The sequence below is a fragment of the Pituophis catenifer genome, unplaced genomic scaffold (assembly GCF_029215685.1).
Source record: "Pituophis catenifer annectens isolate HBS135680 unplaced genomic scaffold, rPitCat1.0.hap2 SCAF_12, whole genome shotgun sequence".
Taxonomy (NCBI): Eukaryota; Metazoa; Chordata; class Lepidosauria; order Squamata; family Colubridae; genus Pituophis; species Pituophis catenifer.
In genome coordinates, this window is record NW_027256892.1 from 17444951 (window position 1) to 17472516 (window position 27566).

The 27566-nt window shown below is 44.3% G+C and overlaps 1 protein-coding gene across 1 annotated transcript in view; it reads left to right on the plus strand.

The window, feature by feature from the left end:
• The window catches only part of PRDM10 (PR/SET domain 10), a 66504-nt gene extending 40956 nt beyond the window's left edge, over window positions 1-25548 (plus strand). Inside the window, exons 12-22 of the mRNA XM_070952274.1 lie at window positions 2759-3106; window positions 3306-3461; window positions 5692-5871; window positions 9459-9569; window positions 10945-11145; window positions 12383-12529; window positions 13557-13727; window positions 15577-15717; window positions 19732-19888; window positions 21694-21806; window positions 24460-25548. Of these exons, the coding sequence (XP_070808375.1) occupies window positions 2759-3106; window positions 3306-3461; window positions 5692-5871; window positions 9459-9569; window positions 10945-11145; window positions 12383-12529; window positions 13557-13727; window positions 15577-15717; window positions 19732-19888; window positions 21694-21806; window positions 24460-24672 (1938 nt within the window). The 3' untranslated portion in view covers window positions 24673-25548. The remainder of the gene's footprint in view (window positions 1-2758; window positions 3107-3305; window positions 3462-5691; window positions 5872-9458; window positions 9570-10944; window positions 11146-12382; window positions 12530-13556; window positions 13728-15576; window positions 15718-19731; window positions 19889-21693; window positions 21807-24459) is intronic.
• The last annotated feature ends 2018 nt before the right edge of the window (window positions 25549-27566 follow it).

Sequence of the window (27566 nt, forward strand, 5' to 3'; positions counted from 1 at the left end):
ATGTTGAGACTTTGGAAAAAGTTTAGAGAAGAGCAACTAAGGCGATCAAAGGCCCGGAGACTAAAACATACGAAGAACAGCTGCAGGATTTTGGTTTGGTTAGTCTAGAGAAAAGAAGGACTAAGGGTGACATGATAGCAGGATTCCAGTATTTGAGGGGCTGCCACAAAGAAGAGGGGGGGTTAAATTATTCTCCAAAGCACCAGAAGGCAGGACAAGAAACAATGGGTGGAAACTGATCAAAGGGAGAAGCAACCTGGAATTAAGGAGAAACTTCCTAACAGTGAGGACAATTAACCAGTGGAACGGCTTGCCTTCAGAAATCGTGGGCACTCCATCCCTGGAGGTTTTTAAGAAGAGTCTGGACAGTCACTTATCTGAAATGGTATAGGGCAGTGATGGCTAACCTTTTTGCTGTCGTGTGCCAAAAGCAGGGGGAGTGCGTGGGGGCCACATGTGCATGCGTGCCCACACCCATAATTTAATGTGCCCTGCCCCCCCCAGTGCATGTGCGCGCAACCCCCTGCGCTCCCCTCGCTTTTGGCACACGATGGCCCGGTAGGCCCGTTTTTCGCTCTCTCCAGGCTCCAGAAGCTTCCTAGGAGCCTGGGGAGGGCAAAAACAGCCTTCGCCACCCCCCTCGAGGCCCTCTGGAGGCAGGAAACAGCCCGTTTCCCGACTTCCGGTGGGCCCAGAAGGCCCGAAAATCAGCTGTCTGGTGCGCGCATGCGTGCTGGAGCTTAGCTAGGGCAACGCTTGCGTGCCCAGAGATATGGCTCCGCATGCCACCTGTGACACGCGTACCGTAGGTTCACCATCACGGGTATAGGCCTCCTGCTTGAGCCGGGGGCTGGATTAGAAGACCTCCAAGGTTCCTTCCAGCTCATTCTCTCCTAAAGAGTGTGAATTCTAAAGGCTCACGATATTTGGTGAACCTTTCCTGGTTTGTACAGGCTGGCTGGCAAGCAGGCATATTCTGAACAGCCGGATGAGGTGACGTGTATTAATGGTTTGTTGCCAGCACCATCTATACATATCTCATTGTTAGAAGACAGGGCCAAAGATGTACGGTGACCTTGACTAATCCACTACATTTTCTAAAAGGCACGGATTTTGAGATGAAGGCAATTCTGCTAAGCTTTTATATTTGGGCAGGGGGGAAAAGATCAGCTAAGGGCAGGTAGGTGCTGCTACCTACTGGGCCCTTGTTGCTATTTAGTAGAGGTTTTTCAAGCTCCCACAGCTGAACAGGTCCAAGAATCTGATACGCATTTCCAAACTCTAGCCAATGCCCCCCAACAGCTTAAACCTTTCCTCTTCCCAGCTTCTGCAGTGCAAACTTGAATAAATGAAAGCATTTCCAGTAAGAATGCTGCCCACTGCATGATGTGGGATCCGTACTACTAGTCAGTGTGATTTTTAAAATTACACCTTCTACCTTGCCCGGATTTCTTTCTCTTAAAGTCTGAATAGGAATTAATATTTCAAGCTTGGGAAACAAGCCTTGTTTAATAAGGGAAGAGAAATGGTAATTCGTGTGTGCAAATTTTCTATAGGGTTTTCTCCTACTCTGTAGGGGTGTACAAGGTCCCTGCTGCCTTTTCCATCTTCTGCTGGGTTGGTATCCTGTAATTGGAGATTTCCTGCAAAACAGTGGAGAAATAGCTCCTGCCCAAATTCTTCACTGACATCAAACACCCCCGTTTAATTACCGAAGCACACAGGACATTTGAAATTAAGACTGCCACACCAGCTGCGAACTGCTCTGACCCCAGTCTAAAACAGAATGATTCCAATTGAAATGGGTTAATCTAGGTGGAGATGGGAAAAATTTGTGGAATACTTTTAGTTTCATGTCTGTGTAAAAAAAAAAATAACTACAACTAAGAATGAAGTTCCATAAGAAGAATATTTGAAGGTCATGTGTTAGAATCATTATTACTTTCTGATATTCAACAGCGAGATGGGTGGCATATAAAGAGTGGTGGGATTCAACCCGTGTAACAACCGGTTCGCTCAGCACATGCTTCGCGCTTCGCGTGCGCAGTGCGTTTGAAAACAGCCTTAAAACTTACCTTCTACTGCAGCCCCGGTGAGTAAAACAGCTGAGGCACGGCAATCTGCTCTACCGCGCCTATCAGCTGGGCTTCAAACAAAGGAAATATAGGTCAGTATAGCTGATTGTCGGAGCGAGCGCTCTCAGCTGATCATTGGAACTACAGATTCGCCCGAACCGGTCTGAACCGACTGAATCCCGAATCCCATCCCTGCGATATAAATTTAATAAAATGAATGAATGAATGAATGAATGAATGAATGAATGAATGAATACTTCTATAAGTGATACTGTACAGTCTTTTGTTTTGCTTTCCTGTTCTGAGTCAATAACAGGGTTCTGCAAATTTGAGCACATTTTTGTACCTTTAAGGGGAAGCATCCTTTCTCATAAAGGGAAACAATGTTAAGTCTCCAAAGAGTTGCACAAAGTGCTATTCTTTCCTAATTTAAAGTGTCTTTCTTTATTTTTCTTTTTTTCCCAATAACTAGAGTCCAATTGTTCATTGATATGTTACATTCTTCTTGTAATTATTTTTTGAATATTGCATGTTGTACCTTTGGGCAAATCTATTAACTTTCTTCTCTTCTCTTTACACCACAGATAAGATGGTTTACAGGCTTTTCAGATGTTTGTTGACATGTAATCTCCTCGGTACCCTGGCTAGTTAACCTCTCCCGTTTCTTGGACGTATCATTTCAGAATGCAGCCCTCCAGCACTTATTCATCCGGAAGTCATTCCGTCCATTCAAATGCCTGCATTGTGGAAAGGCGTTCCGTGACAAGGACAAATTAGACCAGCATTTAAGGTTCCATGGACGGGAAGGAAATTGTCCTTTGACCTGTGATATCTGCAACAAAGGTTTCATTAATAGCAGCGCCCTGGAAAGTCATATGAAGTTCCACCTGGACCAGAAGACTTACTCTTGCATTTTCTGCCCCGAGTCCTTTGACCGTTTAGACCTGCTGAAAGATCATGTGGCTGTCCACATTAACGACGGCTGCTTCACTTGTCCGACCTGCAAAAAACGCTTTCCGGATTTTATCCAGGTGAGTTTGGTGGAGGATCCACAGTAACGTCATTGATGGGTGCCCTTCCGTGCGATTCGTTCCTTTAGACTGGAATATGCAATAAAATTGCAGTTTGTAAGCTACACATCCTTTTCCTTCTACTGAGGTCTTTTCGACATGGGAAAAATCATATGCGTAACTTTTGAAACGGATTTCCTTGTTGACTGTTCCCAACCAGGTGAAAAAGCACGTGCGCAGTTTCCATTCAGAAAAGATTTACCAGTGCACAGAATGCGACAAGGCTTTCTGTCGGCCTGACAAACTGCGACTTCACATGTTGCGGCATTCGGATCGCAAGGACTTCCTGTGCTCCACCTGCGGCAAACAGTTTAAGGTACTTGTTCTGACCTAGGCTTCCCCAAAAAGCATGAAGCAGACTCCCGGTCCCGACAAAACCCCTTTTATTATACGAACAGTGAATTCCTCTCATTCACATCCAGCAAAGTCTTTCAAGGGAGAATTTACAATCACAGACCTTATCTGGCATGGAGAGCTGCCAGGACGATATCTTCAAAACTTGACAAAGAGTCTCGGAGAGTCACGAACCAATTAGGCGAATGAATTGTTTCCTGCAAAAGCCCACTCCCCTTTCGCTCCTCTTTTATTCCCTCTGGGAGGGGCCATTCATCATCCACCTGTGGCCTTACTCCTGAGTCGACCCTTGTTCTTTAGCTGTTCTCTTCTCCTGGCAGCTCAGTGCATGCGCACACTGGGAACAGGCTCCATCTGTTCATCTGCCTCACTGATATCTGCCTCTGAAGGCAGCTGATAGCAGGCATCCAGCCCTGGCCCCCGCTCTGCCTCCGACGCAGAGCCCTCATCAGAGCCTTCCCCAGACTCCAGGACTGGCCCATGTTCCTCTCCAACCTCCTTACTGTCCGAATCTGCTGCCAGCTCTGCTGGCCACTGGCGGGCCACAACAGATAGTAGCTCCGAAGATCAGGGACGGACAACTGTGGCAACTTTACGACCTGCTGACTTTAACTCCCAGAATGCTGTCTCAGGAATTCTGGGAGTTGAAGTCTGCTGGTCTTAAAGTTGATAAAGTTACCCACCCCTGTTACAGGTTCTTCTTATGCAGGAAGCAATAATAGGTTGACATGGCTCTTTTCTGAAGAGTAACCATCTGTCAACACCCAACTCATGCTGAATTTGGCATGAATGATACGCGCCTTCTTGCCTGATGCATGTGCACAAGTGTGTGGGTCGTGTTTTGGTTCAGCAAATGGGGAGCAAATGGTTTGGCGTAATGGAAAGAAACATTTAAAATACATTACAGATGAGTGAGTCAACAGTGTTGTGAAGCTTCCAGTGGAAGGCACAATCCCAGACCTGTTTGTGTTGTTGCAACGTTTAGGATTCTTACTGTGAGATTAGACTAGGAATGGGAAATTTCAATGATCAACAGCTTTGTGAAGCGTGGACAACAATGTGGAATTCTGGAAATTGGATTTCTAGACTATCTGAAGCACCACTGGTTGATCTTTTCTAAATCAGAGACGGGGTGAAATTCAGCAGGTTCCGACAGGTTCTGGAGAACTGGTAGTAGAAATTTTGAGTAGTTTGGAGAACCGGCAAATATCACCTATGGCTGGCCCCAGAATGGGGTGGGAATGGAGATTTTGCAGTATCCTTCCCCTGGAGTGGGGTAGGGATGGGGATTTTGCAGTATCCTTCCCCTGGAGTGGGGTGGGAATGGGGATTTTGCAGTATCCTTCCCGTGGAGTGGGAAGGGAATGGGGATTTTGCAGTATCCTTCCCGTGGAGTGGGGTGGGGATGGGGATTTTGCAGTATCTTTCTGGAGTGGGGTAGGAATGGAGATTTTGCAGTATCCTTCCCCTGGAGTGGGGTGGGAATGGGGATTTTGCAGTATCCTTCCCCTGGAGTGGGGTGGGAATGGAGATTTTGCAGTATCCTTCTCCTGGAGTGGGTTGGGAATGGAGAGTTTGCAGTATCCATCCCATGGAGTGGGGTGGGGATGGGGATTTTGCAGTATCCTTCTCCTGGCGTGGGGTGGCAATGGAGATTTTGCAGTATCCTTCCCCTGCCATGCCCACCAAGCCCCGCCCACAGAACCAGTAGTAAAAAAATTTGGATTTCACCACTGATCAAAGATATCTTAACAATGAACTGAAATTTGCAAAGGAAGCATTTGCTATACATTCTAATATATTTTGAAGATTTAAATGTATCTTTTTCTATACAATTCCCCTTACAGTCATAATCATCTCAATTTATATTCCTCTATGCTTAACACATGAATGTAAATATTCTTTAATTTATCTTAAATGTCTTTACAAATGGAAGGATTCCGGTCGCAAATCCGGTCACAATTCCTTTAATATTTTTGTGAGCACTGTGGATTGGTTGATAAAATTCTGTTATCCGTCACCGAACAAATTGAACGAAAGTTTTAACGAACATATTTTCTTTCTTTTATTCATGATTAATTTGCTTTAGAGGCCAACTTTTACATTTCGCTATGTGGCCCCGCATTTTGCTTTTCTCGCTACTCATTCTTCTTTCCGATTATTTTGATTCTTCCCCCATCCTCCACCCCCAGAGAAAAGACAAGTTGCGAGAACACATGCAGAGAATGCACAATCCAGAAAGAGAAGCCAAGAAAGCAGACCGAATTAGTCGCTCCAAAGCCTTCAAGCCCCGGATCGCCTCTACGGATTATGAGAGTTTCATGTTCAAGTGTCGCTTGTGTATGATGGGTTTCCGACGACGAGGCATGCTGGTTAGTTAGATATTCCAGACTCCTCAAAATCCTAGCCTATGAAGCTCCACTAATGAAAGGTGAAGGTTAAGGGTCCAACTCTGGAGCATCGGCTCATCTCTAGTTTCCCAGTTGAGGGAGCCAAGACCCTTTCTGTGGTTGTCAGCGTTCCAAGAAATACACCCATAGCAAACAGAACTCCGAGGTAGGATGATTCCTCAAAGAACAGTTTTATTTGGAGATACCATAGTGGCACAGACCGTTACAGTGGTTATGTCTGCTGTGTAGGCAGCTCTATTCTGAGATGCATTTCCTGCCTCTCTAGGAGTTGCCTTCAGCTCCTTAGCTTTCGGGAGTCTGCCTCAAATGTATCAGGAAGACATGGATCCCACTTCTGACACCATGTTTCAAGACATTTAATCAAAATGCAGTTAACAGTGATAAGCCATCATTAGGAGTATATATATATATAGGCAGCAAAATGCTTGCTTGCTGTCTGAAAAAGCCTTGGATAGTGGATGTGATTTCACTGAGCTACGGCTGCCAGTTGAGAAACTTGGTTTATGTAGGAAAATACCCGGCTGAAGAAAAATATACATATATCCAGATATATATTAGATTTATATTACAAACTGTTCTAAAAATATGAGTTCCAGGTATATTAGTAAAAAAAAGAAGCAGACATACTGCGAACTCCGGAACTTAAGATTTTAAAATTTTAAAAGAATTAAAATTTTATTATACTAAGCTTTCGTCAGCCATCTGCTGACATCGTCAGAGTATTAAATTACCATTACAGAGATCTCTGCCTTTATATGCCATTAATCAATTTAGCCCTTGTGCGTGTAATAGGCCCTTCCAGCCGTCTCCCAGCTGTGTTGTTTTTGCTGTCGTCATGCTGGATGATGGAGGCTTGATTCCTACTGTTTCCTCCCTCCTAGCTATATATATATATATATATATATATAGTATATATAGCAGCTGAAGGCAATTCCTAGAGAGGCAGGAAATGCATCTCAGAATAGAGCTGCCTACACAGCAGACATAGCCACTTTATCACAGACTGGTGAAAACCGACTCTGAGAGTTCCCGTGGTTTTCCACCTCATTAAAAAGTGAAAATTTCCCTTTCCCCCCAGACAATAAGTCACATTGTCCAATCTAGGTGCTAGCCGGTTGCCTGATTACTTCTCTCCTCCTCCTCTCTCCAGCCAGCTGTTGGAATGTCCTTGGTTCACAGGAGAAACTATTTTTGTTTTGGCTACAAAAGCCCAACTGTCTCTATTTCCCCCTCCCTATCCCTCATCTCCAGTGTGGTAACACTGAAGTCTAAAATATAGCCTCAGTGAGGCCATCTTCAGGGTTGACAGTGGTCATGTGGCCAGCATGACCATATGCCAGGACTCATGGAACGCTGTCACCTTCCCACCAAAGTGGTACCCACTGATCTACTTGCATTTGTATGCTTTCGAACTGCTAGGTGGGCAGGAGCTGGAGCAAGTGACAGGAGCTCATCCTGTCGCGCAGCACTCGGGTCTCAAATCCAGGCTGTCAGCTTCCAGCCGACAAGCTCAGTGTCTTTAACCACTGAACCACAATATGCTCTTCATGAATTAGGCACCATTTTATGAAGGCATTCTGTGTGAGCTTGAAGTTTTTTTTTTTTGTTTTAAATTATGAGCAAGGGTGAACAGTCTCTAGGGCTGAGACTGCATGCAGAATTGAGTTATTTTTGGAGTTGGAAGAGGCTCCTGAAAATGAACTACTGTTTTCCTCTGCTGTCAACAGAAAACCATCTTAAGTTGGCCATCCCATATTTGGAGCAAGGATTATAGGAATATCAAGCAAAATTACATTCTTACAGAAATGCCCTTTGTTGTTTCTCTTAAATATTGCTTCTATGAATTTATGGCACTTATCCTCCCGTCCTTCCTGAGAACATTGGAGCTTCTCCTGTAGTATTCTCACAAATACCCTGTGCCAATGGTTAGATTTAAGAGGAGGATTTAAGATATGTCTGACCACGGATTGGAAGTTTGGATCTTGAGATCCTAATACTATATACCATCCAGGCACCATATTATTTATTAAAATCGGTCTCTCTTTCCCTGAGAAACAAGAGAGGTACTTGACTCATAAATGAAGTATTATTTGTAGCATGATGTGACTAGGTTCACAAAAGGCTGAAAACAGCCATGAGTTCATCCTGGTTCATCAAACAAACAAATTACAAGAGGCCCGGAAAAATCCAGTGTGTGCCCAACCTATAAAGGATTACCGTATTTTTCGGAGTATAAGACACACCTTTTTACCCCCCTAAAAGGGGGTGAAAATTTAGGTGCATCTTATACACCGGATGTAGCCCCGCCCATCCACTGGGCCCCACCCTTTGGCCTCTGCCTCGCAGCAGTTACCTCCTTGCAACCAAACAGCAAGAAAAAACAGCTCCTTTCAGCTTCAGCACAGCCTAATTAGCACAAGTTGATTGGATCGGCCTCCCGACTCTCAGCTGATTTGCTCTCAGCTGTTTTGCGCAGGGCTCTGCTGCTTGCTGCAAAGAGGTAAATTGCTAGAGCAGATTTTTTTTTCCTTGTTGCTAATCAAGCTATGTTGAAAACGAAAATGAAAGTAAATCAGGCTGTTTGCTGCAATGAGGCAAAATTGCTCAGAGGCAGAGGGAGATTTCTTTTTCTTCTTTTCCTCACCAAAAAAGGTAGGTGCGTCTTATACTCCGAAAAATACGGTATATGTTTAGCCGTAAATCATTGGATGCTCAGAGTCCACCCTGTTCTGTTAGTGTTTTAGTTTTGCTGACAACTGAATGGGGATAAGACAGTGGGTAGGTTAGTGTGAGGTCCACGAACAGGGCTTTTAAAAATCATTAGTATTTATTTCAGTGGATTTATATATTTCTTGTCTTAAATTTGATAAGATTTTTTTTCAACACTGGTGCCTCTGAATTTGCACAGCGCGTTCAGAGTAGACTCCATTTAATGCAGAGTGTCAAACTCAAGGCCCGCGGGGTGCTTAGATGTGGGCCCGCCCTGAAAACAGTGGAAGGACCGGGCCGCGGTGTCTGTGGAGCGAAAATGGAGCTCGGGAGGGGCTCTGTTTTCGGCTGCGATGACCTCCTGCAACCCTCTGCCAGTAAAAATGGAGCTTAGGAAGGCCGTGCGCGGCCGGCCCAGGCTCCGTTTTCAGCCGCAACAGCCTTCTGCCAGTGAAAAAAGACCTCCATTTTTGCTAGCACAGCTGGAGGCTGTCGCGGCCAAAAACGGAGCTTTGATGAGTGACGTTAAGCTGGCCACACCCCCTGGCCACGCCCCCACACAGCCCCCCAGGTCAAACACAACCCTGATGTGGCCCTCAATGAAATCGAGTTTGACAGCCCTGATTTAATGACTTCTTGATGGTCAAATACTATATTGACTGTTGAGTGGGAATTTGTATTTTTGCAGTCGATGGACCACACTTCCTATTGGTCTTCTTGCTTTAGGATTCCTGGATCTCTATGCCTTATTGTTGCAAGAAACTAAATATATGGTTCTTTATTTGTGGCTCTAATGCTTTTTTTTTTTTAAAGTGCTTTCCTTTTTTTTTTAATCTTAGGTGAATCATTTATCAAAGAGACATCCTGATATGAAAATAGAAGAAGTGCCGGAGCTAACACTGCCTATCATCAAGCCTAACAGAGATTATTTTTGTCAGTACTGTGATAAGGTATGAACTGAACTCTTATCTCGGCTGTATACAGATAGTCCTCGACTTAACAACATTTTACTTAGTGACCGTTCGAAAAAAGTGTGAAAATGGTCGTAAGTTACATTTTTTCAGTGCTGTGGTAATTTCAAACGGTCACTAAGTGTTGCAGCATCCCCTGGTCGTGTGATTTACATTCAGATGTTTAGCAACTGATTCACAGTTATGACGGTTGCAGTGTGACCTTCTGACAAGCAAAGTCAACGGGGAAGACAGATTCCCTTAACAACCGGGGGACTAATTTAACACCTGCAGTGACTCACTTTTAACAAATGTGGCAAGGAAAGTCGCAAAACGGGACAAACTCACTTAACAACATAAATTTTGGGCTCAACTGTGGTCCTAACTCGAGTACAACTTGTAAATGTAACTGATCTGGGGATTTTCTTCCTGCAGATAGATTTGTTATTTGTTCGGAAGACCCAAAAAGAGAAATTTCTAGGAGACACACACACACAATTTCTAAAAGAGGATAAGTGTAACTCTCAGCTGAAATCATGTAAAATATTTAAATGCATGTGCAGCCGATTGAGGGCACCATTTCCTCTGGTTTCCTCCATGCGCTCCCAAAATAATAAGACCTCCCCAAAAATAAGGCCAAGAGCTTATTTCAGGGTTCAAAAAAATATAAGACAGGGTCTTATTTTCGGGGAAACACGGTATGAAGTGGCCTCTTTCACAAAGCAGTTGTGGCAACAGCTACGGATACAAACCACAACTAGCGTGATCGCGCCTCTATTAATTCAAGCCGAGAACAAATGTGAGACTTTGTGTTATTAAAAGAAATATCACTCCAGAACTCATTATTTTCTCGCTGCTTCATAGCTTCCTAACACCTCTATCCGTGTAAACACAGGAACAAAGGAAACAACAAATCTGTTTCTGAGTTTATTTGTTTATTTATTGGTTCGATTTATATGCCACCCTTCTCCAGAAACTCAGGGAGGCTTACAATGCTTTTAAGCAATAGCCTTCATACTTTTGTATATACCTGCTTAGTAGGGCTTTTGCCCCCCTCCCCCCACAAGCAGTGTTCTTTTTTATACAATGTCAGCTTATTGCCCCCACAAACCGGGTCCTCATTTTACCTACCTCGGAAGGATGGAAGGCTGAGTCAACCTTGAGCCTGGTGAGATTTGAACTTGCAGTAATTGCAGGCAGCTGGTGCTACTTAACAGTACTTTAGTCTGCTGCGCCACCAAGGCTCTTTTTCCACATAACAGCCGATGGAAGTAGAAATTGTTATCCAGGGGTCTCCATGCAGTTGGCTGGGGGGTTAACACCTGACTCTTTGAAAGGCCATGTCTGGGGTCATGGATTCATTTTTCTCTTCTAGGTTTATAAGAGTGCCAGCAAACGGAAGGCCCACATTTTGAAAAACCACCCAGGTGCTGAACTTCCTCCCAGTATCCGAAAGTTGCGTCCAGCGGGACCAGGAGAGCCAGATCCAATGCTGAGTACGCACACCCAGCTGACTGGAACAATCGCCACGCCGCCTGTTTGTTGTCCTCACTGTTCCAAGCAGTATAGCAGTAAGGTACTGCGGATATATGCCTAACACCCAGATATTTTCACCTTGTTGTTAGTTGCGAAGTCGTGTCCGATCCATCGTGACCCCATGGACAACGTTCCTCCAGGCCTTCCTGTCCTCTACCATCCTCTGGAGTCCATTTAAGCTCATGCAGACTGCCTCAGTGACTCCATCCAGCCACCTCGTTCTCTGCAACTTCTCTGTAGATGTCTGGATTGGATAGACTCATTCAATCCTGGCAAGACGATGCCTGAACACCTTAAAGTTTAGAACAGAATAGCATTCTTTATTGGCCAAGTGTGATTGGAAACACAAGGAATTTGTCTTTGGTGCATACGCTCTCAGTGTACATTAAAAGACAAGATACATTCATCAAGAATCATAAGGTACAACACTTAACGATAGTCATAGGGTACAAATACGCAATCAGGAAACAATATCAATATCATAAGGATACAAGCAACAAAGTTAGTCATACAGTCATAAGTGGAAAGAGATGGGTGGTGGGAACAATGAGAAGATTAATAGTAGTGCAGACTTAGTGACTACTTTGACAGTGTTGAGGGAATTTTTTGTTTAGCAGAGTGATGGCATTTGGGAAAAAAAACAGTTCTTGTGTCTAGTAGTTCTTGTGTGCATTGCCCTATAGCTTCGTTTTGAGGGTAGGAGTTGAAACAGTTTATGTCCAGGATGCGAGGGGTCTGTGAATATTTTCACAGCCCTCTTTTTCATTTGTGCAGTATACAGGTCCTCAATGGAAGGCAGGTTGATACCGGGTTTCCCCGAAAATAAGACCCTGTCTTATATTGTTTTGAACCCCGAAATAAGCACTTGGCCTTATTTTCGGGGAGGTCTTATTATTTTGGGGCACGTGGAGCAAGATGGGTCTCTTTTCGTCTTACCTGATTTCCAGCTCTGAGTTTAAATATTTTCAGGGAGGGCTTATTTTCGGGGGGAGGTTTATTTTACCACATGCACTCAAAAGCCCGATTGGGCTTATTATCAGGGGATGGCTTATTTTCGGGGAAACCGGGTAGTAGAAGTTCAGTCTTTGTAAAACCATTTTCCAAGTTTGTTGTTCAGAGCTGAGAAATCAAGACTTCATGCCAGGATAAGAGAAACAGTAAGTTTAGGTTGTGCTTCCATGTATGACTACATTTTGACCTGACTAAGGAAAATGTTCACAAACCAAGCTGATATTTTTTTCGTCTTCTAACATTCCTTCTTTCTACTTCTGCAACAGACCAAGATGGTGCAACATATTCGCAAGAAGCACCCAGAGTATCCTCAGATCCCAACGAACACGATACACGTGCCACTCACAACTGCAGTAATTAGCACCACTCCTGCTGTCTTAACTGCTGACAGCACTTCGGGGGAGACCGTGGTGGTAAGAATTTAGGGATATTCAGTATTCGGAAGATCCAATGAAATAAAATAGCCAGAAAAGGCCAAAAAATTAGGGTTTTAACAGATTAACAAATTTGGAAGGGACCTTATAGGTCATCTAGTCCAACCCGCTCAAGTAGGAGACCCTACAGCAGTGATGGCTAACCTTTTCCAGACCGAGTGCCCAAAGCATGCGCCCAAATCCCCCAAATGCAATGCACGTGCAGCCCCTGCACATGCGCACTGCCCCCCATGCATGCACACACGCACAATGCATGCACCCTGCCCCCCGCACAACAGAGACCCCACAACCAGCTGGCCGACGGGAGGCATGGGCGCATGCGTGACGGAGCTGAACTGGGGCAATGGCTCACGTGCCCCCCACACGCCACCCACATGTACACCCCCCTCACGTGCCCCACTCCCCGCACAACAAAGACCCAACAACCAGCTGGCCGGCTGGAGGCACATGGGCATGCGTGGTAGAGCTGAACTGGGGCGATGGCTCGTGTGCCTACAGAGAGGGTGCTGCGTGCCACCTTTGGCACGTGGGCCATAGGTTCGCCATCACGGCCCTACACCATTTCTGACAAATGGCAGTCCAGTCTCTTCTTGAAAGTCTCAAGTGATGAAGCTCCCACAACTTCCGAAGGCAACTTCTGTTCCACTGGTTGATTGTTCTCAGTGTCAGAAAGTGACAGTGAGTTCCTCCTCATTTCTAGGTTGAATCTCTCCTTGATCAGTTTCCATCCATTATTTCTTGTCTGGCCTTCAGGTGCTTTGGAAAATAGCTTGACCCCCTCCTCTCTGTGGCAGCCCCTCAAGTATTAGAAGACTGCTATCCTGTCTCCCCTGGTCCTTCTCTTCACTAGACTAGCCATGCCCAGTACCTGCAACCATTCATTGTATGTTTTAGCCTCCAGTCCCCTAATCATCTTTGTTGCTCTTTCATCTCTAGATACTAGGATGTATATGTATAATTTAAACTATATAACAATCTTCCTTTCCCTGTTTTCCCCCTTGTAAAGACATCGGATTTGTTGACTCAAGCCATGACGGAGCTGTCCCAGACTCTGACCACTGACTACCGAACCTCGCAGGGTGATTTTCCACGTATTCAGTATATTCCTGTATCACAATCCACAGCTGGCTTGCAACAGCCCCAACATATACAGTTGCAGGTTGTGCAAGTGGCTCAGGTGAGTGGTGTTCGAGTTGTGTTTAGATTTCCCAGAGGGCAGAGGATGGGGCTTGTGACAGCAATGGCGCTGAGCATCTCAGGAAGCTAAATAACAAAGGAATAACAGTTATTCGCGGGAAGAACATCAAAGGGTTGAACCAGGAATTGGATGGGGCAGGACAAGATTAGATTAAATCCCAACCAGGATACAACAGGACAGTTGCTAAGTGGCAATCTGTATTACAAAAGGTGTCCTGTTAATTAAGAACTCCTTAAAAGGTAAAGGTAAAGGTTCCCCTCACACATATGTGCTAGTCGTTCCCAACTCTAGGGGGCGGTGCTCATCTCTGTTTCAAAGCCGAAGAGCCAGCACTGTCCAAAGACGTCTCCGTGGTCATGTGGCCGGCATGACTAAACGCCAAAGGCACACGGAACTCTGTTACCTTCCCACCAAAGGTGGTCCCTATTTTTCTACTTGCATTTTTTACCTGCTTTTCAACTGCTAAGTTGGCAGGAGATGGGACAAGTAACAGGAGCTCACCCCATTACACGACACTAGGGATTTGAACCGCCGAACTGCTGACCTGACAAACTCAGGGTCTTAGCCACTGAGCCACCGTGTCTCTGTCAAGAACTCCCTAGCAAGAATCTATGGAGTTTCTAAGTCATCCAGGCCATGGTTGTCCCAAAGGTGCTTTTTTCAAGGCAACTGGATTTTCTTGTTTTTCTTTGAAAATGTTTCACTTCTCTTCCAAGAAGCTTCTTCAGCTCTGGCTGGACGGTGGGGAATGGAAGGATTTATATTCCTTGCAGACAGCTGGTCATTTGCGTTCTTTTAGAGAATCGTTGAGGCCACTTGAAGGTTTATCTGTGTCCTCAGGGTCACCTGAGAGGTGCAAATGGGTGTGGAGCCTTCTTGGAACTTGCTGAAAGGACTGGAGATAGATGATATCGTATCCCTCCCCCTTTGTTGAGAGAGGGCTGTTTAATTTTGACATAGTTGGCCTCTTTGACCTCTCTTTCAAACCAGCAGTCCTCTCTGTCCAAAATGTGGGCTCTGCTGTCTTCAAAAGGAGTGGACTTTGTATTTTACATGCAGATGGACTGCTGAATCTTGTCCTGATGGATTTGTTCTCCTATGTCCCTGATGGCAAACCTATGGCACCCGTGCCACAAGTGGCACGTGGAACCATATCGGTGGGCATGCGAGCTCAGCTCCAGCACACCTGTGCACGCCAGCCAGCTGATTTTCAGGTCTTCTGGGCCCAACGGAAGTTGGGAAACGTTCCATTTCCAGCCTCCGGAGGGCCTCCAGGGGGTGGTGGTGGTAGGGAAGGCTGTTTTTGTCCTCCCCAGACTCCTAGAAAGGCTATGGAGCCTGGGGAGAGCAAAAAACGGGCCTACTGGGCCCACCATGCCATCGTGTACCAAAAGCAGGGAGAGCACGGGGGGAGGGCACACATGGGGGAGTGGGACACATAGAATTGTGGGTATGGGCACTCACGCGTGCGACCCCCCCCCTGCACACACCCCACTTTTGGCACATGATGGCAAAAAGGTTAGCCATCACTGTCCTATGTTGTGCCATGCTTCTTAACAAGAGGGGCCAAAAGTTGAAGCCAAGCCTTTGAGAATGTAAAACTGTTCCCTGCCATTGAGTGATGGTTTATCTCTGTGATGTGGGTTACACTTGGAGTGGAGTTTGTTGGCACCAAACTGATTCTTCTTGATCTTTTGGGCAATTCATCCCAAGAGGATGAATCAGAATTTGCAGAAAGAATTATACTGGTTGACTTTTAAGACTTGCACCACTGAGACCACAATTCTAAAGTCAAGTTGGACGTTACATGTTTTCTCCTGTTGCCCAGGCTACCTCACCTCATCAGACCCAGCATTCCACTGTAGATGTTGGTCAGTTACACGACCCTCAGTCATACACCCAGCATGCTATCCAGGTACAACATATCCAGGTCACCGAACCAACTTCTGCAGCCTCATCATCTTCACAGGTAGGTCATGCAGTTGTGTTTAATATGTGCACGCTGCTGTAAGATGCATGGACAGCTTGAGGTAGCAGATAACATGCTACAATGTCAGCTGGCGGCCCCCAGGGGGAGAGTGTTCTCTGTGGGAGCGCCGACCCTCTGGAATGGGCTGCCCACCGGCCTCAGGACAGCCCCTGACCTCCTCTCCTTCCGCCGCAAATTGAAGACGTGGCTTTTTCACCAAATGGGCTGAATCCGTAGGGGTGATTTTTAATAATTTTAATTAAATTTTTAATTAATTTTAACTAATTTTAAATTGACTTTGATGTTTATGTAATTTTTTTGTTCCTTCTTGTAAGCAGCCCTGAGTCCTTCGGGAGAAGGGCGGCATATAAATTACATACATACATACATACATACATACATACATACATACATACATACATAAAATGATCCCTAAAGGTAAACCGCTTAGAAGAGAGCTGTAAAGCACTGTGAAACAGTATATAAGTCCAAAGTCCATTGCGCAAAAATTTTATTTCGGAGATAGCAATAGCAATAATATTTAGTGCTTTACAGCCCTCTCTAAGCCGTTTACAGAGTCAGCAGAAACTGGGTCCTCATTTTACCAATCTCAGAAGGATGGAAGGGCTGAGTCAACCTTGAGCTGGTCAGGATCGAACTGCTGGCAGTCGGCAGAAATAGCCTGCAATACTGCATTCTAACCACTGTGCCACCACGGCTCAATGAGATGATGCAATGTTATTTCTACATTTCAGTAAATGCAGAACCTTGACCCGAAGTTCTAAATTGCTTATTTAGAAATATTCTAGCCAACTATTTGGATGTTCTTCTGTGCACTGGCTGTGGTCCCTTGAAGTTACCATATTTTTCAGAGTATAAGATGCACCTTTCCCCCCCCCAAAAGGGGGTGAAAATTTAGGTGCATCTTATATACCAAATGTAGCCCCGCCCACCCACTGGCCCCCCACCCTTTGGCCTCTGCCTCGCAGCAGTTACCTCCTTGCAAGCAAACAGCAAGAAAAAACAACTCCTTTCAGCTTCAGCACAGTCTAATTAGCACAAGTTGATTGGATCGGCCTTCCGACTCTCAGCTGATTTGCTCTCAGCTGTTTTGCGCAGGGCTCTGCTGCTTGCTGCAAAGAGGTAAATTGCTGGAGCAGATTTTTTTTCCTTGTTGCTAATCAAGCTATGCTGAAAATGAAAATGAAAGTAAAGCAGGCTGTTTGCTGTTTGCTGCAACGAGGCAAAATTGCTCAGAGGCAGAAGGAGATTTCTTTTTCTTCTTTTCCTCACCAAAAAAGGTAGGTGCGTCTTATACTCCGGTGTGTCTTATACTCCGAAAAATACGGTATCTTGATTAGAAATGAAATGCATCAGAGTTTCTTGCAAAAACCAAATCCAGAAGCACACACAGATCAACTGATTCAGCAGGATTCGTTCACTTCTTTATATACATAATAACAGATGAAGTAAATTTCACAATACCAATAGTTGATTCTGCCAACGTGGTAACAAGCAGAGACATATTTCCAGTTTCATTTCAGCAGACAGAGCAAGCTAGTTTCATTTTAGATCTGAGCACACAGCAGGCAAACAAGCCCAGACTTGCTTAGTTTCTGTTTCAGAGCTTCTGCACAGACTCAGTTTATTTATTTATTTTATTAATTTAATTTGTATACCGCCCTTCTCCCAGAAGGGACTCAGGGCGGTGAACAGCCAAAATTAAAAAACATACAAATGCAAAAGTTAAGATAATTAAAAGAATTAAATCATTGGCTACCCAAATTTAAAACCCCAAATCCATAAAATTTAAAATCCCAATTAAAAAACCATTTAGGCTAGGCCGGCTAGATGAAATAAAAACGTCTTCAGGGCTTTACGGAAGGTCCGGAGGTCCGGGATCAATCGTATTCCAGGAGGCAGCTCATTCCACAGGGCGGGTGCCCCCACAGAGAAGGCTCGCCCCCTGGGGGCCGCCAGCCGACATTGCCTGACCGACGGCACCCCGAGGAGGCCCTCTCTGTGAGAGCGTATTGGCCGGTGGGAGGTTATCGGTAGCAGCAGGCGGTCTCGCAAATACCCTGGCCCTAAACCATGGAGCGCTTTAAAGATGAGAACCAACACCTTAAAGCGCACCCGGAAGACCACCGGGAGCCAATGCAGCTCGCGCAGGAGAGGTGTTACGTGGGAGCGCCACGTCGCTCCCATAATCACCCGCGCGGCCGCATTCTGCACCAGCTGGAGCCTCCGGGTGCTCCTCAGGGGGAGCCCCATGTAGAGAGCGTTACAGTAGTCCAGGCGTGACGTAACCAAGTTGCTTAAGCCATGCCAAGACTTCTTCCTTAAGTGTCTAGTTCCAAAACAAGCCCCATTGGCTGACCTTGTTACCATGTCTCCATTCAGTCCCCAGTGGCTGATCTATTCCAGTTCATGAATATTCATACTCTGACAAAATGGTTGTTCGGGGCTTTGTAGTTTTATTTTTCAATCATTCTTTTTAACAGAAGAGCATGAAATGAAATGCTATAAATGAATGAATTGGGACGTTATTAGGACTGCCTTCCATTGAGGACCTGTATACTGCACGAGTCAAAAAGAGGGCTGTGAAAATATTTACAAACCCCTCGCATCCTGGATATAAACTGTTTCAACTCCTACCCTCAAAATGACGCTATAGAGCACCGCACACCAGAACAACTAGACACACGGACAGTTTTCCCAAATGCCATCACTCTGCTAAGCTAATAATTCCCTCAACACTGTCAAACTATTCACTAAGTCTGCACTACTATTAATCTTCTCATCGTTCCTATCACCTATCTCCTCCCACTTATGACTGCATGACTGTAACCTTGTTGCTGGTATTTTTCAGATTTATATTGACTATTTCCCTATTACTATCACTAAGTGTTGTACCTTATAATTCTTGATGAATGTATCTTGTCTTTTTATGTACACTGAGAGCGTATGCACCAAAGACAAATTCCTTGTGTGTCCAATCACACTTGGCCAATAAAAAAATTCTATTCTATTCTATTCTATTCTATTCTATTCTATTCTATTCTATTCTATTCTATTCTATTCTATTCTATTCTATTCTTTTTATTTATTTATTTACAACAAAATATTTATTCACACACAGATCGCGACGGGAGCTTTACACAGTGTATTAACTTCAGTCAAGATATACAGATAAAAAATAAAATCTACACTAACCTTATCCTTTTTTTATTCTATTATTCAACCAGATATACCATTGGTCCCAACATTGAAAATATACGGAATCCTTTTGATCTCTCAGAGTTTTTGTTAACCTATCAGCTTCCGCATATTCAATAATTTTTCCCAAAATCAAATCTTCAGCCGGTAGGTCTTTCCCCTTCCAATGTTGAGCAAAACATATTCTTGCTGCGGTTGTGATATATGTAATCAGACACCATATATTCGTGCCTATCTTATCTGGCCTAATATTTAATAGATAATATTCTGGTTTCAATTGTAATTTATATCCCGTGATTTCTAATATCCACCTCTGTATAAATCTCCAAAATTCGATTACCTTAGGGCAGGTCCACCATACGTGATAGTAAGTACCTATCTCCCCACACTTCCAGCAGTTTGGGGAAAGTCCTGGGAACATTTTGGCTAATCTTCTCTTCTCTTCTCTTCTCTTCTCTTCTCTTCTCTTCTCTTCTCTTCTCTTCTCTTCTCTTCTCTTCTCTTCTCTTCCCTCCCCTCCCCTCCCCTCCCCTCCCCTCCCCTCTTCTCTTCTCTTCTCTTCTCTTCTTCCCTTCCCTTCCCTTCCCTTCCCTTCCCTTCTATCCCATCCCATCTTCTATTATTTCCCACCTTCTCTTCTCTTCTATTTTATTCTATTTCTATTCTACTCTACTCTACTCTATTCTAGTATTGATTGAAACGCTCTGTGTACGAGAGAGAGATGAGAATTTTAGTCCAGTAAAAAGTAACTTTAGTTCTTTGGTTCACAGAATGTCTTTTCCTTTGTTACTGTAGGTGGGCAGCCAGCCCTTAAGTCCTTCCCAGCCAACTCAGCAGGAACTCAGCCCCTCCCAGATCCAGACAACTCCCTCCTCGCAAAGTCAATCACAGGCAGGTTCTTCAGTCCAGCAGGCCTACCTTCCCAACACCTGGAACTCGTTCCGCACTTATCGTACGTACCAATTATGCTCAGTGATGCTCTTTCGCTTCCCTGTAAAAACCTCTTACACCTCATTCCAGGGGTGGGTTCTAAATTTTTTTACTACCGGTTCTGTGGGCGTGGCTTATTTTGTGGGTGTGGCTTGGAGGTCATGTGACTAGGTGGGCATGGCTAGCTGGTCAGAGTCATTTCTGGAAGGTCCTCGCACTTACGACCAGTCCTCGCACTTACGACCTGACTCGTTTGTTTGCTTTTAACACTGATCAGCTGTAGGACGGCCCTTTGAAGCCCCCCGGCAAGAGTTTAAACAGTTTTTTCCCCTCTAGTCATCAGCTCGGACTCAGGAGGCAGCAATAGATTGGGGGTGGGACCAAATAAAAGGTAAGAATAACATGGGTGGGTGGGTGGGTGGGAGGGCGGGGGGGGAGAACCAGTTCGGTGACGTCATATCGTCACCGCTACCAGCTCGGCCGAACCGGACCGAACCGGGAGGAACCCACCACTGCCTCATTCCCAATTCCTGAGCTATGATTTGATTGATGTATTCTTGAAGACATCCGAAGAGAAACAAAAAAACCTCTCAAGTTCATTGATATTTGATGCAAGGTTTCCTTTTTCCAGCTTTGGGTTCCACCCTTGCAATTTTGGAGTAGTACAGTGGCCTAGAGCTGGAGCTCTCGCCTCACAATCAGGAGGCTGTGAGTTCGATCCTAGGTAGAAGCAGATATTTCTCTCTCTGGGCACCCTGGGAATATATCTGTTGAATATAACTCCGCATTGGCGACAGGAAGGGCATCTGGCCAGCAAACCCTCAGCTCCATTCAGTTGCCCAGACTCCACCCCGCAAGAGATTATGGGGTCGTTAAAAGACGAGGAGGATGATCCATGAGGCAATTTTGCATTTTAATTATGCTAATATATGCTGACCAATGGTGAAATCCAAATGTTTTTTACTACCGGTTCTGTGGGCATGGCCTGGTGGGCATGGTGTGGCTTGGTGGGCGTGACAGGGGAAGAATACTGCCACCAATTGCCTCCCACCGGCCAGTTCGCTCCCACAGAGAGGGCCTCCTCAGGGTGCCGTCGGCCAGACAATGTCGGCTGGCGACCCCCAGGGGGAGAGCCTTCTCTGTGGGAGCACCTGCCCTCTGGAACAATCTACCCCCAGAGATACGAGTGATCCCAGACCTCCGGACTTTTCGTCAGGCCCTTAAAACCTATGTTTTTCAGTTAGCCGGGCTGTCCTGATTTTATGCTGGGTTTTTAAAATTTGATATTGGTTTTGAATTGAAATGTTTTAAATTATGGGCCAAACTTTATTTAATTATTTTAAATCTATTTTAACTTTTGTGTACAAATGTTTTACTTTGGCTGTTCACCTCCCTGAGTCCGAAAGGAGAAGGGCGGTATAGAAATCTGAAATAAATAAATAAATAAATAAATAAATAAATAAATAAATAAATAAATAAATAAATAAATAAATAAATAAATATCCCCATTCCCTCCCCACTCCTGGGGGAAGGTTATTGCAAAATCTCCACTCCCACCCCACTCTGGGGCCAATATTTGCCAGTTTTCTGAACTACACAAAGTTTCCGCTACCGGTTCTGTGAACTGCTCAAAATTTCCGCTACCGGTTCTCTAGAACCTGCTGGATTTCACCCCTGATGCTGACCCTATTCAACTCTCTATTTTGGGAGTTTGAAGTCTACGGGTCTTAAAGTTGCCAAGGTTTGATACTCCTATTTTAGCATGTCAATCATGTCTTGTTAGAGCTAATGAATGGGATTCTCTCATCTTTTTTTTTCCTCCCCCAGCCTCCGAGATTCAGATGATGACAATCCCTCAGGGCCAGTATGTGATTGCAGAGACAGCTGTCGGTCCTCCTGTCACAACGGTGACCACGGGGCAAGTCAAAGCAGTTGCCCAGGTAAGAAGCAAAAGAGCAACCGTAACTGAAATGATTAAATACGCCAGGGCTTTTGAATAGGAATATTTGGAAATAGGCATATGAGTATTTTCAAGCTGCCCAGAGCTGCTGACAGTGGCATATAAATTTAACAAACAAAATAAAACATTGGAAACATGTCTTCTGTTCCAAACGATGCATGTTTTCATCAGAATTTATTTCAAAGCGCCGGCTTGATTGAATCATTTGGAGCAATGATTGATAAATGAGCATTTTTTCATTATTATGGCATACAGATTAGCTTGGATTTACAACTGTAATGGAGGCCAAAAGTACTGTTGCTAAGCAAGAATAATTGTTAGGTGAATTTTGCCTCATTTTACAACCTTTCTTGCCGCAGTTGCTAAGTGAATCACTGCAGTTGCTAAGCTAGTTAACATGCTTGCTAAATGAATCTGGCTTCCACCTTAATTTTTGATTGTCAGAAAGGTCGCAAAAGGGAATCACAAGACCACGGAACATTGCAGCCGTCATAAATATGATTCATTTGCCAAGTATCTGATTTTTTTTTAAAATATTTTTTTTATTTTAAATACAAATAATGCAAACATAGTACATATACATCTAAATACAAAAAAAAGGGAAAAAAATACAAATATTACAGTGCACCCCCACCCCGGAGAGCATTTTTTCTCCCTTATATTTCTTCTTCTATAACAACTAAAACACATACAATATATTCAGTGGTGAAGTCCAAACTTTTTTTACTACCTGTTCTGTGGGCGTGGCTTGGTGTGGCTTGGTGGGCATGGCAGGGGAAGGATACTGCAAAATCTCCATTCCCACCCCACTCCACAAGAAGGATACTGCAAAATCTCCGTTCCCACCCCATTCCAGGGGAAGGATACTGCAAAATCTCCATTCCCACACAATTCCAGGGGAAGGATACTGCAAAATCCCCATTCCCACCCCACTCCAGGGGAAGGATACTGCAAAATCTCCCTTCCCACCCCACTCCAGGGGAAGGATACTGCAAAAATCCCCATTCCCTCCCCATCCTGAGGAAGGATATTGCAAAATCTCCATTCCCATCCCACTCCAGGGGAAGGATACTGCAAAATCTCCATTCCCACCCAGGGGAAGAATACTGCAAAAATACCCATTCCTTCCCCACTCCTGAGGAAGGATATTGCAAAATCTCCATTCCCACCCCACTCTGGGGCCAGCCAGAGGTGGTATTTGCCGGTTCTCCGAACTACTCAAAATTTCCGGTTCTCCAGAACCTGTCAGAACCTGCTGGATTTCACCCCTGAATATATTTCAATTGTGCCCTTATCCCCTCCAAAACAACATATATACTTAAGTAGGTTTATTCCCTTTGCCTTCCACCAACACTGATTTTATAAAATCTCCCTCCCATATTTCATTATAATTATTTGCTTGAATCATCCCTTTTTTAAATTTAATTTCTGTTAATTTATCATTTTTTGCCATATTACTCCAAATTTCATTATACCGCTCATTTCTTTGAATATCCCAATTTCGTCCCCAATATTTAGCCATCGCTAATCTAGCTGCCATTATCAAATTTACAATCAATTCCTTTTTTGTTTGATTTATATCCCGTTTTTCCACCAGCAACAGTGAAGCCATTCTCGGTGACATCTCTAAATTTACATTCAAAAGCGCTCTAATTTCTCGAAACACCATCTGAAAACTGCGTCTGAATTTTGATCACGTGATCCTGGGGAATGCTGCAATGGTCAGTGCAGCAGTGCTGCAGTGCTAAAAACGGCCATAAGTCACTTTTTTCAGTGTTGTTGTAACTTCGAGTAGTCACTGACAAATGGTTGTAAGTCAAGGATTATGTTGTGGCCCGTCAGCGGCCTGTGCAGCTGGTAGCTGATTCCGACAGCAAGGATGTGATGGTGTGATGCTGTGCCAGCAGCCTGTGCAGCTGGCAATCGAGTCGGACAGTGAGGAGGCTGGAGAAGATGTGATGCCAGAGGCAGGGATTCAGTCAGGGCCTTCAGAACCTCCAGAAGCTCCCATAAGTGAAGAGGAAGAAGAGGAGGAGCCTCTTCTCGATGCACAGGCGCGCAGAGCTGCCAAAAGGCAGGAGTGGCTCCTCAGGAGGAGGTCTCCGCGAGAGTAAAGCTTGGAGCTAATTGGCCACTCCCCTAGCCTATTTAAGGAAGGACGACGACTGAGGCAATTTGCAGAAAACAACTCCATTCATATTCCTTTGCGTATTGACACCAGAAACGTCTGATCAGCTCTTGCTTCTTTCTTATCATTTTACCTGCAAATTGCTTCTGGGCATTCTGCCAACCACAGTAAGATTACGGTTATCTGAAATACTGTGTCTCAGAATTGAGTTATTATTCTTTGGATTCTTGTTGGCTGTTAATGAAGTTAAATTAACAACCCTTGTTCAGAAAAGACTGATTTAAACTGTACTTGTGTTTGAACAACTACTAAGAAAGCTCATTAGTAGTCCTTAATTAGTGAACTAAGGTTTGTACGGACTTTGTGTGTGCTGCGTTCTTTGTGGTCCGTAGCTGGGGCAGAACAGATTACCTGTGCTAACTGAAGGCTTTAAAAAAAAAAAAAAAAACAGGAATTACACGTGTATAACGAGAGTGAATTTATGTGGGTTTCTTTCTCCCCCTAGACGCATTACGTCATCGCTGAAAGTCAGCCCGAGCTGGAAGTCAAGCCAAGCCTGTCTCTTTCTAGTGGTGTGGAAGTAGATTTATCTCAGACACCTGTCCACGCCGACTCTTTGGACTCGCAAACGGCCAGCGAGCAGCAAACGACACAGTACATCATTACGGCCACCAGCAACACTAACGGAGTCGGCGACCTGCACATTGAAAAGCCGTGAACCCGAGCTTGCAGCAAAGAACGAGAACTAGCGGCGCGAGGGACGTTTGAAATCTTCATCCTGAATATCGGAGGCCCCCAAGAGCTCTTTGACAAAGTATATTTGTACCCCTTCAAGTTCTACCTTACAAGCTGAGGCTTTGCAGAGTTTCAAAATCTAAATGAGAACCCAGGCAAGACAATTCAGGGCGCCACCATCTTCTGAACCTGGTGAACAAAAACGGACACTAAGCCTCTTCTAGACCTCTCCCCCAATTGATTCTGTCTCCCCCCACCACTACTCCGAACCCCCCCAATTGTGGACAGAGTTTCAGCAACGGAAGCAAAGTTTGCTGAACCCACAACTATTGGCAGAGTCTTATCCTCGTATACATTTCAGTTGCTTACATTTCTTTCGGCGTTATTTTATATATATATACATATATATATATATAAATATATATTTCCCCCCCCCCAAGTTGCCTGTGAAAGAGAAGAACACGCAGCTTGATAAAGGGAGAATAAAATAAAACACGCAGTCCGGAACCGAGACTCGATTACAAGCCATTCTTTCCTGACTTTTGTATGACAGAGAAGACGGCGAAACTGTGAAGCTGTGCAGAAGCAGTTAAATTATTAAGAATGAGGTTGTAGGTATTGTTGGGAATACCCCGTGTTTACATAACCATCTGCACTGCCCAAATAATCCGATCCTAACGAGGGTGAAGGAAACTACCTTGGAGGCTCCCCCGTAAGCCTAATGAAACCAGAGGAGTATAAAAAACACACACAGCGTCTGAGCCTTTTATGTCTTTGATTGTGTTGTCTTTATGAAACAGGGATTCTTGCGTTTCCTCCTCCAAACCAATAAAAAAGGCTCAGAGATGGTTTAAACGTGTGCGGTGGCTTTCAGTGTGTTGATTAACGATGGGTATGAGGAGGAGGTGAATGGAGAACAAGCCAAGACTTCTTTCTTAGGCTTGTCCTAACTCCGTTGCTACCCACAAGGACACTCTTTGCTTCAGTGTTGGAAGATAAGCTCTGACCTCTTTACGTTCTGGAGACATTGCCATGCTGCAGCTTCAAATCTTTGCTTTCTTTTTCTTTCTTTCTTTCTTTCTTTCTTTCTTTCTTTCTTTCTTTCTTTCTTTCTCTTTCTTTCTTTTTCTTTCTTCTTTCTTTCTTTCTTTCTTTCTCTTTCTTTTCCTTCCTTCCTTTCTTTTGTCTGCCTGCCTGCCTTTCTTTCTTTTTCTTTCCTTCCTTCCTTTTCTTTCATCTGCCTGCCTGCCTCCCTCTTTCTTTTTCTTTCTTTCCTTCCTTTCTTTTGTCTGCCTTTTTTTTCTCTTTCCTTCCTTCCTTCCTTTTCTTTCGTCTGCCTGCCTTCCTCCCTTTCTTCCTTCCTCTTTTTTCTTTCCTTCCTTCCTTTCTTTTGTCTGCCTCCCTCCCTTTCTTTGTTTCTTTCTTTCCTTCCTTTCTTTGGTCTGCCTCCCTTTCTTTCCTTCCTTTTCTTTCTTTTCTTCCTTCCTTTTCTTTCTTTTGTCTGCCTGCCTCCCTTCCTTTTCTCCCTCCCTTTTTCTTTCTTTCTTTCCTTCCTTCCTTTGGTCTGCCTCCCTTTCTCTCCTTTTTCTTTTTTCTTCCTTCCTTCCTTTTCTTTCTTTTGTCTGCCTGCCTCCCTTTCTTTTCTTCCTTCCTTTCTTTTCTTCCCCTTCCTTTCTTTTGTCTGCCTCCCTCCCTTTTCTTTCTTTCCTTCTTTCCTTCCTTCCTTCCCTCCTTTTCTTTCTTTCTTTCTTTCTTTCTTTCTTTCTTTCTTTCTTTCTTTTTCTTTCTTTCTTTCTTTCTTTCTTTCTTTCTTTCTTTCTTTCTTTCTTTCTTTCTTTCTTTCTTTCTTTCTTCCTTCCTTCCTTCCTTCCTTCCTTCCTTCCTTTCTTTCTTTCTTTCTTTCTTTTTTTCTTTCTTTCTTTCCTGCCAACTCTTTGCTATAAGCTGGATGAAACATTTCTATGGCCTGTTTCATGAACTGAGTGCTCTTTTTGCATTAGGGAACTCACTGGCCTAGGTTGTAAATTATTTTCATAAGACAACAACAAAAGCTATCTCAACATATGGTCCAACAGAAGCCACCAATAACTTACGTAAATAAGATTTATTATTCAGATAGACAAGACTGCAGGCTTCACACTCGTTTTATTGTGGCTTGTGCTGCAGGAAACATACGAAGGGTGAGAACAGACTTCCATGTTGGATAAATGATAGATTTTGAAGGTGGTTTCTTTGAGACCTGTTCCTATTCAAACTTGCAACATGCATTTATTTAAAACCAAGTGGAAAAAATAATCTGTTAGTTTTGCCAACAGGAGATCTAGAGTGCAGTTTTCTTACCGAAGATTATATACCGTATTTTTTGGAGTATAAGACACACTTCCCCCCCCTAAAAGAAGGTGAAAATTGGGGTGCGTCTTATACACCCAATGCAGCCAAAAATGCAAGGACTGTCAGAGTTTGCAGCAGCAATCACATCCAGAAAGCCCACACAAGTAACTGATCCAGCAGGATTCCGTAACTTCTCTTTATAATATAACACATGAAGTAAATATATAATACCAAAAGCAGGTTTTCCAATGTGGTAGTAAATAGCAAAACACAAGCAGAGGAGAGTATTTTCAGTTTCAGTTTTAGTTTCAGAGATCAGCACAGCATGCAGCTTTAGAACAATTGACCTAAGCCACGCCCAGGCTCCTTCCTTGTTGCTCACACAGCAAATACTGTTTCAGTTTCCAAACAGCCCTCAACTCTCTCACACACTGACAAGCTAGCCAGATGAATACCGATGGATGCTGGTAGGGAGAGACAGAATTTCTTTCCCCTTATTTTCCACCTTATTTCCTAAGGTGCGTCTTATACTCCGGAGCGTCTTAT